The sequence below is a fragment of the Artibeus jamaicensis genome, unplaced genomic scaffold, assembly GCF_021234435.1.
Source record: "Artibeus jamaicensis isolate MK-2021 breed Jamaican fruit bat unplaced genomic scaffold, CSHL_Jam_final contig_923, whole genome shotgun sequence".
Taxonomy (NCBI): Eukaryota; Metazoa; Chordata; class Mammalia; order Chiroptera; family Phyllostomidae; genus Artibeus; species Artibeus jamaicensis.
In genome coordinates, this window is record NW_026522014.1 from 11,493,681 (window position 1) to 11,506,895 (window position 13,215).

General features: G+C 36.0%; 1 protein-coding gene across 1 annotated transcript in view; it reads right to left on the bottom strand.

The window, feature by feature from the left end:
* The window catches only part of DGKB (diacylglycerol kinase beta), a 566,799-nt gene that overhangs the window by 348,549 nt on the left and 205,035 nt on the right, over window positions 1-13,215 (bottom strand). The window contains exon 18 of the mRNA XM_053655066.1: window positions 7,710-7,870. Coding sequence (XP_053511041.1) covers window positions 7,710-7,870 — 161 coding nt within the window. The remainder of the gene's footprint in view (window positions 1-7,709; window positions 7,871-13,215) is intronic.

Sequence of the window (13,215 nt, forward strand, 5' to 3'; positions counted from 1 at the left end):
GACACATAGTATAAGTTTGAAAACTATGAGCTTTCTCTTGGGCAAATTTCAGATATATATGTATTTGGATGAAAAAATATTCCATTTATTCTACATGATACAGTTCACTAGCATAACGATGTAAATGATACATTCATACTTATTTAAATATTTTCCAAAGCTGTGTTTACATCTTCAAACTTACAACCTGTGTATTTATTTGTTATAAAATATTCTTGGAATGTGATGCCAGCAAGATGACGGAATAGGAGTTTTCAGCCATAATCCCTGTCAACAGAACATGGATTTTGACAACCACTCACCCATGACAGTATCTTCATGGGAGAAAGAGTCCAGCAGAGAAGTTCCGGCATATGGTAGGAGCAACAAAAAAAATATCCGAGAAAAACAATGAAGAGGGTAAGAGGTCTCTTTCATTCTGCATGCAGCACGTCTTCCCCAAGGTGGCACAGCTCTGTGCCAAAAGAGACCCCCTCAGCCAGAAATTTCTGCCATGCAAGGGAATGAGAGTATAGTGAGTGAGGTATTAGCTTCTCAAGCCTTGCAGGACATGCCAAAGAGGCACCTTCTTTCTAACCTCAGCAAGGATACTGAGGGTGGCTTCCGCACAGCTGAAAGGTTTAGGAGAGATTGGGAGCAGCTGGGAGAGGCCGGGATTCTCAGCACTTAAAGGGGCTCACTCCATGAAAATTGGTGCATCCTACACACCACACCACCTATCCATCGGGTGGCCCACCTACAAGCTGCTTGGGACGCCTCAACTAGAACCCTGCCCTAAACGGCCCACGAGGTTCCCCATGACAGCAGGCTCCCTCTACATGCCCCTCTGTGTGCCATAGTGCATGTCCTCCAGAGCGGGCGCACAACCCTTGGCTAACAGCTCCTGTGCTTGTGCAGCAGCAGGTTCAACTCTGCAGAGTTGGAGGTAGGCACATGAATTTAAGCATTTCAGGCACTGTCTGGGCAAAACACTCAGGAGAGGATCAACACCCAGCCTGGCTTTGCAGAATCTAGAGAAGGAATACAATCTTAACAATTACTTTTCCACACTCCTCCTCCTACACAAACACACACCCCCCAAAAGGGAACCAGAGGCATGGAATGGGTACATCTATGGAAAAATTCTGACAGAGCCTCAGAGTCCTATGGAAGGGAGTCACTGAAGCCTGCAGGAGGTGAGAGCTCAGTCAGGTGCATTCCAACTGTGCTTTTTGACATGGTCCTGTAATCTGACTCTAGTCTGTCTCAGCAAATGTCTGGGAGTGGTCCTACCTGCCCAGGACCAGAGGAAGACCTGCTCATCCTACCCTCACAGGAGGCCTGCTGATGTCTGGACTGTGGATACTGAAGCAGCCTTGAAACTCAGTTCCAGCACCTCTCAACTACTGTTGTGTAGTAAACCTGTACATTTGTATTTCCACATTCTGAGGTTACCACTTACCTAGTACTGTCTCCCACACTGTTTATGCCACTTTTAGTTGATATTATAGTTACATAAGTTAATTTCATATATAAATGGAGAAATATGATTGCAAAAATAGTCTTTGTGTTACATGGAAACAAATAATATCTGGGAATATTTGATATAAATGCAATACTGAACGCACTAGAGGATTATATATTTTTTGCTATAGAATTAAATGGAAGGGAGATCATTATAAAAGTATTTTTTAAACTATCATAAAAAATAATTTTATATTCAGGTTACTTACAAGTGTCTTTTGAGTTTTTATTTCACTTAAAAGAACCTAAAAATGGAAATCAGAGGGGGCTTATTATGGAGTGTGATTTACACTAGACTTTGTAGAACCCCAATCAGTGACCCATATGCAGAGAAATGGCATTAGCTGGGCCCAAAAGCAAAGGTTGGCCAATTCAGTTTTAGTTATAGGTTTTAAGATAAAATAAAATAGTCAAAGTTGTATGTATGATATTTTATGACAGCTGTTTTATCCTCAATTAATGTCCAAGTACCATATTTAATAGAAGGCCTCCTACTACACATAAATTGGACTACTTCATTTCTTGGCTATGATCACTGATTCATTCAACTGCCTCTTAAAAAAACAAGCACTACACCTTGGCTTCCAAGACTCTTTAAGACATGGAAGAAGCCACCTGAGCAACAGCCTTTTTGTCATTCGCTGCCACCTTTTCTCTTTATGTTCCACACATGCTGACCCAGCAAGTCTTTCAACACACTGAGCTTTTTTCCACCGGGAGCTGTGTACCTGCTGGGCATGTTCTCTCCATAACACTGGTATCCAGCTCACTTCCGTGTGTTTCCTTGATGTTTTTCTTACATGCATCTTCTTTACAGGGACCATTCCTGACTATGAGAACTAAAGCTTTTGTCTCGTATTCTAGCTCATGGTAACTTTTGTTTTCTTTCACATTGTTTATCATAATTTTCAAAAAGTTTGTATTTGTGCCTGTTGTTAATGCCTCTTTCTCTCATGAAACCCCAAGTTCTAATAAAAAGGTGATGTATCTCCTCAAAGAGTTCAGTTTTTTTGTTTGTTTATTAAATGAATGAATAATCAACTATTAGGAAAAACTTAGTGGTACATGTGATGGTGATGCAGTGGTTAGACAGATTTCTTCCTGGGATTTTTGAGATTACAGCTATTTTAAAGTTCAAAATCAGAGTGAGAGGCAATATGCAGCAGTCTATAAAATTAATCTCTAAGGTCCTGCTGTTCAGGCACTTAGGACGATTCTCTCACCTCACTATAATGTAGGCCGAGCGATCACACAGGCTTCTTGTACACTGTTCCCTGACGGATCTCAGACAGTGTGTGTGGTACACGGCAGCTGCTCAATAAATACGCTTTTACTGAAGGACCACCACTGGGTAGGAGAATCTATTTGTGGAGTTAATTATGATTTCAGGATCATTTCTACTTGTTGTGACTAAAACTGAAGAAAAGAAGCAATTATCAAAAACTTGCTAGTTATTTACCAATTTCCCTTTCCTTCCTGGGATGATAGAATTTCTTTCCCAGCCAAATGATTAAGATATGGCCGATGATCTACATAGTCACTTATTTAAAAAGAAAACACCCTAATATCCCATTATCTTTTTGTCATCTGATTATGAATAGAGGGGGTTGTTCTGTATAACTTGAGGAGGGTGGAGCCACAGAAGGAAGGATCCTGGTTTGCTGACTGATCAAATGCAGCACTCCTCCCAGTGAGAACCCAGGCTGTCCTGCCAGGTGAGGGAAGAACTAACTTCAAGTTGTTTTCAGACCACTGCTATATTGGGTTTGTTGGTGCCAGCAGTCAATAGACTCTGATTAATGCAGAAAGCTTATCATAGTGTATGATATATGAAGATGAAATTATCTCTATATTTCTGACCATCACAAGTTTTCTAAAATTTTGAAGCAAGGTTCTATATAAAGTGTAAATCACCTATAGTCACAATGGGAAGGACAAGAGTTGAAATAATAAAAACTGTACTGACAGCATCAAACTTTGAGACTATATTGTAAGAAGGTGGCAATGGGTCCCCAGGGATCATTTAAAGTGCAATCTATGTGCCATGTTGAGCTTTCTCATGCTGCCAACGGCACAAAGTTGAAACGTTCTCCTTGTTCTTTTAGTGCCCCAACTGCACTACTTCTTATACATCCAGAAATATTTTGATAGAGATGATTCATTTTCCTTCATTGTTTTTTGGATTCACTGACCAGGGCAAAGGGATACAAGTCGCTGATTTGAAGATGGCCTTGCTGAGTGACAGACAAAGCGTGGAATTTCTATAAGGTCTATCACTCTGATTGTGACCTTTAGTGTTGAGCCTTTGTGGCTGAGGCACAGGTGATGATTTCAGAGAAATAGGCTCTTCTCTCTTTATACCCCTATTTCCCAGGTTACTCCTATACTGAGTTTCTTTCTTTTTTTATTATTCAATCACAGTTGTTCCATTCCCCCATTACTCTCCCCTGCCCTACCCACCCCCATCTCCTGCCTTCGATCCTCCAGACCTCCATTGTCTGTGCCTATGGGCCCTTTCAGTATGTGTCTCTCTCCTTTTCCATGGGTAGCATTCTAATTTGGTAAAACTATTCTCCTTCTTTTCTTTTAATAAAATCAACTGATGTACTTTAATATATTTTTGGAGTAGTTTTTTCCAGTGTGTCACAAAAGTCATCTCTAATCTTGATTAATTATAGATTAAGTATATAAATTAATGTGCATATTGTAGTAAACTATCCCATTTAAAATTAGAAAATGTCTCTATCTATTCTAATATTTTATGTCTCTGTAGAAAATTTTAACATTTTCTATATGTAGGTCTTGTATATTGTTTATTTTTCTATATACTTTTATTTTTTGTTGTTTTTAAACATAAATTGATTATTATTGATATAATTGAGTAGTATTGAATATTTAAGTTGATTTTCTATTTATCAACTTGGCTACACTCCCACTTTTTATGTTCATGGGTTTTTTGGTTTTTCCTATTTAACATTTATTTGAATTCTCTGTACAATATTTTTATAAAATTAATTTTGTGCCCTGGCTGGTGTAGCTCAGTGCATTAAGCATGAGCCTGTGAAGCCAAGGGTCACTGGTTTAATTCCCAGTCAGGGCACATGCCTGGGTTGCAGGCCAGGTCCCCAGTAGGGGACACATGCGAGGCAACCACACATTGATGTTTCTCTCCCACTCTTTCTCCTTCCCTTCCCTTCTCTCTAAAAATAAATAAAATGTTTAAAAAAATTAATTTTGTAAAACATTGGATTAAATCTTCAATAAGCCAGTTTTTGGTTTCATTGCCATTCTCAATTTTGTTGCTATCCTTTACTGTATTTCCATTTTTATTTTTATTATTATTTTTTTAATTTTAATTTTTTATTTTTTAATAATTTTATTTAGTTATTTTTCAAGTACAGTTTTTTGTCTATAGCTATCCTTCACATTTCTTTGGGGTTGTGCTGTTTCTCCTTTTCAGTATATTGACTTTCCCATTTAATATTTGTCTATTGATGTCAGGGTTTCCCAGCCTCAGCACTACTGACATTTTGACCTGTATAATTCTTTCTCATGTGCTGGAGGCTTATTCTATGAACAAGGATTATTCAGTAGCTCCCTACCCTCTACTCCTTAATTGCCCCTCTTCGTATGATAATCGAATGTGTGACTTCTATATATTGCCAAATGTCTCTTGTGGCAAGAGAAAAATTATCTGATTTTGAGAACTATAACAGAAATTTGAAAATTAACTGAAGTTGTATAACTAATTACTCACTGAAACTGACTTGATTTAGAGGGGGTCCATGACCCAGAGAGTGATCTAAAACAGTAATGATCCCTGCAGAAAATGAACAAGGAAGATTAATGTCAGAGCTCACTGTGTTTACAAAACTGATTAGTGCAAGCAATTAACCAACCAACTAGCCAGAAATTTAGTAGGAGATCTTAAAATGAAACAGCCATAACAGGCTTTGATAAATTTCCTCATATCCTTGGTTATCTAAAAGACCATATGCATGTATAGCCGCATAAATGTTCAGGAAAGATGAAAGAGGGCCCTTGTTATTTACATATCTTTGGCTAAATGAGAGGACTTGCGCATGAACAGAAGAGACAAAAGAAGGGCCTGCAGATGTTAAAAGCTGAATCAGGTCAATAACTGCCTGAAGATTGTATGTGCTTCCCCATGACCACACAGATCCGAAGGCCAAGTGACAAAAACTAACTGGCTCTAGGTTTGCAGACACAAACTCTGGTCAATCATGCAGAAACAGGGCTGATCCCTAGAAAGCCAGGATTAACATAAAAACAAAAATTAAACAACAACAAAACACATACAAGTGAGGCATCTGTATCCATACATCACAAGGAAGAAAGGCCCTACATGAATGGTGCAGGCAAGTCACCAAACAAACACAAGAACAACTACATTCTCAATGAGAGGATCCCAATCCAGAGTTGTATGATACCTCATATAACATAATATCTCTAATTTCCAAAAAAAATGGTCAGACATGCAGAGGAGCCACAAAGTGTGGCATGACCTTTGAAAAGAACAAATGATGTCACTGATGGGTCCCAAATGCTATCAAATTGTCTGATGGTCTCCAGATACTGGACTTGCCAGACAAAGACCAAAAGAACTAAAGTAACCCAAGTTTAAAGAATAAAGGGAAGCATAACAACAACTCCTCAAATAGAAAAGATACCCTAAAGATAGAGAAATTATTTAAAAAGTCAAATGAAAATGCTAGACTTAAAAAAGTACAATAACCAAAACAAAACATTCACTGAAAGGACTCAAATAGTGGCATTATTCATAATATCCAGAGTAGAAACATTTTAAATCCTCATCATCTGATCAGTAGATAAACCATATGTGACATATCTGTACAATGCAATAGTACTCAGCATTAAAAAGGAATTCACATTGGTGAACCTCAAAAATGCAAAGTGAAAGATGCCAGATGTAAAAGTCAATACATCATATATTTTTCTGTATAAAATATCCATATAAGGCAAATCTTAGAGAAAGAAAGGTTATTGCTCTGAGCTGGGAAAAGGAACCAGAATTGACTATAAATAAGCATAAAAATTCTTGTTTAATGATAAAAATGCTCCAAATCAAATAGATTTATTAAAAATAAAAGGTTTATGTAAAATGAATTAGGTTGTAAATTCTTTGCCAATAATGCTGTTAAAATACTTTTTCATATTGATATCAAATACAAACAATAGGACTTTTATGGATCAATGTGCATTATATTCTCACAAACAGCAAGAATCATTACAGCATTCATAATGATTGTATATCCTGTATTAATCATCATTAGAGGCTTTTAAAATGTATAATCACGTTATTTCTAACTATGGGAAAGCAAATAATAAGCATTGTGATAAATGATGGACAGCCAGAATTAAAATATTTGCTGAAGTACTCTTACCTAGGTAGCTTCACTCCTAAGTTCATAAACTCAACCATTGCTTTTTACAGTCTCCTAGTGTGTGTGTGTGCACCCGTGTGCCTGCATATGACATAAGGTAGCACTGAGTTGCATATTAAATGGAATGGAATGATATAAACAATATACATTTTAGACTTCATAATTGTTCTATACATATAAACACATATACACATACATATGTATATATACATATATATATATGTGTATATATAATCACTTTTACATTTTTTCAAGGACAAAATTTAAATAACCAAATGAAATTTTACTTTCAGTGTAAGATTTTTTAAGAAATCAAATAAAAGCTTAGCCATTTACCTTACTAAACACTTGGGAATAATAGCAACATTTTTTATATTTGTACTTAACCATAAATTTAAACATAATGTCTATAATAGGTTATGATGCTATTATAATATATATCTGCAATTAAAATGAAATTTCATACATTGTTTTCACTAATGTAGAACTTATGCTTCTACTCTAAAACTTACAACTAAACCCTTATTATAAATAATTCTAGTCTATATTTTAGTAACAGATGATCCAACCAATTGCAAAAATTATAATTTTCTTTAACACATGAAATTTATTGCTGTACTCTAACTTTAAATAAATTGATAAGCTTTATTATTGCCCATTAGAGGAGGTGTTTTCCTGACACTAGCATAAAATAAATAATTTATAATTAGTCAGCCTGTGTACGGACAGTGATTATCCAGGATGGGTAAAAAAAAAAGAACATTCAGTGGAAAATCTTACCACTCCAATGGAAAAGTAATTATTGATGATACTGTAAGGCACTGGGTCTCCCTTCTCATCTTTATCATTAGGGATGACTTCAAACATCCACCGGTCCAACATGATTTCTGTGCTGTTTTCAATGTCTTTTAGGATTTTCATCAGATTTTCACCTTCATAACCTAGCAAAACAAATAACATTATCTTGAGAAAAAAATTCACAGGCTGTATTTCTGTGTTTGAGCTTATGTTTGACTGTGTATCATTCTTTAGTTAAGTAATGCATTTTTAAAGTGATTCTAAGTAGAATAGATTATAATCTTATTTTACTTACACCAATATTTTATTTTTAGCTTTAATTTACAGCTCATACTTCTCTCCTGCGGTGCAAATTTTCAGTGGAGCCAACTGCCAAATGAACATCTTCACGGAATACCCCCAGAAAATGTAATATCAACGTATTCAAAATGAACTTAACTATCTCCTTCCATATCTTTTTCCTGTGAACTCCCAGCACACTCCCAGGGTGCTGTCGCAGAAAGACAACACCCTCCACCTAGGTGCTGAGGTAAGTAACCTGGAAGCATTTTAGATTAGAGTCTTTTGGTAGCTTCCTCATCCTCACCCTTTCCTCCTATTTATACACTACTTTCAATTCAAATAGCAAGTCCTTCTCTGTTAAACTTGGTGCCACATCATCTCTTATTCTACATACCCAGGACATCCCCTTTCTTTTGGCTGGCTTGCTTCAATTCCCTCTGCAATTTTGATACTTCATAGTACTTAATTCAGGAAGACACCCTCTCAAAATAATGGATTCTGTGCAGTGTCACAAAAGTTTTCAGCACTAGCCCTACCTGAGTACACTATGGTTTCCTTCCTTTCACTGTTGGTTCCCCGTGTATTTTTCTTTATTTCACTTTGTATAGCTATCACTTCTTCCTTTATTTTGCATTTGTACTAGATCACTTCTGTGAGCTTCCTGATTACCAGTGTTTTGAACTCTGCATCTGATAGGTTGGCTATCTCCTTGTTGCTTCTTTTCCTGGAGTTTTCATCTATTCTTTCATCTGGGCCATATTTCTTTGTCTTGGCTCACTTGTTATTTGTAAGGGGCAGAGCTTTAGGTGTTGGCCAGGAGGGGTCAACCCTCTTTCCAGTGTTGTGACACTATATGTAGGGGAGGAGTCAGAGAAGGAATGATGCCATTTGCTCAGCTCTCACCCTGCTCTTAGTCACTTCCTCCACTATCCACAAGAGATATGGGCTGATTCCTACTTGGATGGGTTTGTGTATTTTCTAGGGATGCATGGGTCCCTTCAATGTATTCTCCTGTGCGACTGGAAGTATCTCCTGCTACTGCAACTCCCACGGGTTTTTAAAGCCAGAGGTTTTAAGGCTTTATTTCCTCATCCTGAGAATTGCTGGGTTGGTCTCACTCCCCAGTTATTCCTCTCAGTTTATCCACATGTGAATGTGGGACCAACTGGTTCTCCAGCCACCACCTTGCCATGCATCCTCCCTGACCTTGGTCCTGTCTCTGTCCCTCCTACCAGGATGAAAACGTTTCTTCTTTAACTCCTTGGTTTTTGGACTTCTATACAGTTTTATTTTATGGCAGTTCTGGTTGTTTTTTGTTTTTATATTGGTTGCTGTCCTTTTTTTGGTTGTGTGATGAAGCAAAGCATATCTACCTGTGCTTCCATCTTGTTTGGAAGTCTCTCAGATGTTTCTTAATAGTTCAATTTTTATTCTCTTATCCTTTTATTTTAAACATAATAAATAATAGCCTTTCAAATTATGAATATATATATATATTCCCTATTGAATTAAATAATAACCAGTTAAATATATTCACCTATTTTCTAAACTCTACTTTTTAAAAAATATGTATGATAGTTTTCAGATATAATTATATATATATAAATATAGTACAGTATAATACACTATGAAAATATAGTATAATATACATATAAATATATATACTCATACACACAACACAGCAGAAATATGAGTATATAATAATAATTTAAATCAAATATTGAGTTTGTCTTTGGGCACATTTCAGGTTAATTACAACAGGGTTCAACATAACACCAGAAAAATGTGTGAACTGTAACTGACCAGTAGGGAATATATTAGAAATAGATTGAGTGAAAAGTAATTACCAAAACTAGATTCTACTAGGGTCACTAACTTACAATCCTTATAACTATATTAGTTCTCAACATGTTTATGGCTATATATGAAAAATGCTAATGTAAATTCAGCCTTATAGGTAAGTAACAAATGTTAAAAGATAGGCAGCAAATAAACCTATTTTGAGAAACATCTATATTTCAGAACTAATTCTCAAGGCAAGGGTGAACATTATAAACTGTAGTCCCCAGTTTATCATATAAATGCACCCTACATGTTTGTAGTAATCTATGCCTGAGCTTCGTAAATAATGATCCATAACTAAAAATAGGATTCCTGAACTCAAAAAGAGCATATTTTAATAAAAAGACAAACTAACTAACTATGCAAGTGAATGCTTATTTCCAGAAAACAACAGTGTTATTTTGCTTCCCTTATTTTTATTTAAAACCCATAATCACTCTGGGCTAAGAAATAAAATGAAATCATGATTAACATTTATTTTCTATTTAATAATATGTTATAATAATGCTTGAATCTACCTCAATTCAGAGAAATTTTTACAAATAAAAATCATGTAAAGCAAAAACAAATATTTATAAGTGTGATACATCTAAAATTCTCTCTTGCCCCCTTAATCTTTACAAAATGTTTTTGCAATAATATTCACATTTTTATTTTTTTTTAATTAAAAAATTATTTATTTATCTTTAGAGAGGAAGGAAAGGAGAGAAGGAGAGAAACATCACTGTGTGGTTGCCTCTCGTGAGTCCCCTGCTGGGAACTGGCCTGCAACCCAGGCATGTGCCCTGACTGGGAATCGAACTGCGATTGTGTGGTTCGCAGGCCCGGGCTCAATCCACTGAGCTATACCAGCCAGGGCAATATTCACATTTTTATTGGACTAATTACTGCCATAAAAATTGCAAAGTTAAAGTAAATTGCATATTTTTCAAATGCTGTAGAACATCCTATGTTCTTACAAGTATTACATTTCCAAAAATGTTAAATATATTCTTGAAAAAAAGTTTCAAGTCAATATATCCCATGGACTCTAAGAGACTCAAATGTTTATTGGTTGAATAATATACCTTTCTCTTCTAAATGTTAAGCATAATAATAACTACATAAAATAATAAGTACAGACACAGGTCAAATTAAATAGTGTAGTGTAAGAACCTGGGGACCAGGTACTTTTATTTTCTTCAAATTCTGATGAGAAACCTGAAGCACAGTTGTTAAGCAACTTGCTCTATTACACCCCTGGCAAGAAAAAAATCTCTCTCTCATGCATTTTTTTAAATTAGTAAACTCTAGCCAATGGCATTTCCATTTCCCTATTTGCTCAGCTTGACATCTTTCAGCCCTTTTTACTACCTTATTTTCCGCGAAGCCCCGATTTAACCCACTGGCATGTTCTATCAATCCATCCTGAAAATATAGTTGCAGTTTGTCCACTTATCTCTCTTGCATCACCATTACTCTAGTCCAGTCTTTATATTCTTTAATTATGAATACTATACATTTCTCATTTGGAAAACCGTAATTCTCCACATTTTCTTAGCAGTTAATTTTACATCCCCTAATTAATCTACGTTTGAAAACAAATGCGATTGTGTCACATTGCTTTTGCTACCCTTTCAAAGTTTTGGTTTGTGCTTCAGGTTCAATCAGGTAACATTCTTATCATAACTACCAAGCCCTTGCATTATCTGCCTGGTGATGATCTCCTTGGTCTCATACTAATCACTCCTCTCAATCCATACCTATCAACCCCTCCATGACAGCCTTGAGGGTCCTATCAGCTTTCATTTGGACCTTTCAATGCAGAAGCTGTTTCTCCCTCCTTCTATGTTCAATCCAGCTCAAATGTTACTTCATCAGAGAGGCCTTCTAGACATCCAGCAAAAAAGTTTCTCTCATGTTTTTTTCTCTAAAAATACACTCTGTTTGCTTCTGTCCTAGCCTTGACCTTATTTTGTAACTATACATTTCATTGTCCATTGATTTATGCCTGTGTACTCAAAGGGTAAGAGCCACTTCTTTTTTTCCTCACTCTGTATCTAGCACCTAGAGCAGTGCAAATACATGCTAGGAAACCAGAGAGATCATCACTGATCTAGACTCTGACATATACTACAACTCATGAGTCTTTGGCCACTGATAATATTGTTTTATTTTTGTTCAAGTACAATTGTCTGCATTTACCTGCCACCACTCCTTTCCTGATAATATCTTTAAAAGAGTTTTATAAGAAAAGCATTAACATAAAAATGGAACTTATATATAAATTTTGAGATTTAAGTCATTTATTAGTTTGGAACCAAAAATAAATTTATTAATTTTTATTTTTAAAAGATTGTATGTATTTATTTATTTTTAGAGAGAGGGGAAGGGAAGGACAGAGAGAAGGAGAGAAATATCAATGTGTGGTTGCCTCACACACACCCTGTACTGGGAACCTGGCCTGCAACGCAGGCATGTGCCCTGACTGGGAATTCAACCAGCAACCCTTTGGTTCTCAGGCCCACGCTCAATCCACTAAGCTACACCAGCCAGGGCAAAATGATTAATTTTTAAATATTAAACATATTTTTTAGAGAAGTACAACTAGAAGCCACATTCATGATTTTCTTTTAATCACTATACATATATAAGCCCTGGCAGAATACAATCATCTCATAATGGTTCATTCTAGCTATCTATCTGTCATCTATTTATCTTTAGGTTCTATGAAACTTACCTTAATATTTTATAATATTATTTCACTAAAGTATATCCGTAATGAAAGTGACAAATAAATCATAAACAAAGTATTTACTTTACATAAACAAAGTGTTCTGTCTGTCATGTACACATATAGATCACAACTTAGATTTCCCCCTTTGGCCAGACACTCATGCAACGATTCACAAACTGTGTTGTAAATCAGTTACTGAGAGAGTTTGTTCAAAAAGAAAATCATCTGCCCAGGTCTCAACCCCAGATATTTCTATTCAGCATATTTGAGGTGAGGACAGGTCACTATATTTTTAACAAGATCCCCAGGGGCTTCTGATGCACACTGTCTTAGTAGACACATTTCAAACATCTCTGAGTGAGGTTAGCTGCTAAAAATATTTATGATCCAATTCTTCCCGCTTTAGCAAAATCTAGTTTACTTTGGTACCTTCAATTAGGTATAGCCTACTAATGACACTTCAAAATACTTGAACACCTCCTCTTGAAATTTTCTCTCCTTATTCACACTATTCCATACACACTGTTTTACTTTGATATCCTTGACTATGTCAAGTGGCTACCTCTCTCTGGTCTTGTGAACTTGATGTTCCCTTTCACAATAAAGTCCACTCCTAGGTCTTCATGGTTCTGTCATCCCTCCACTATG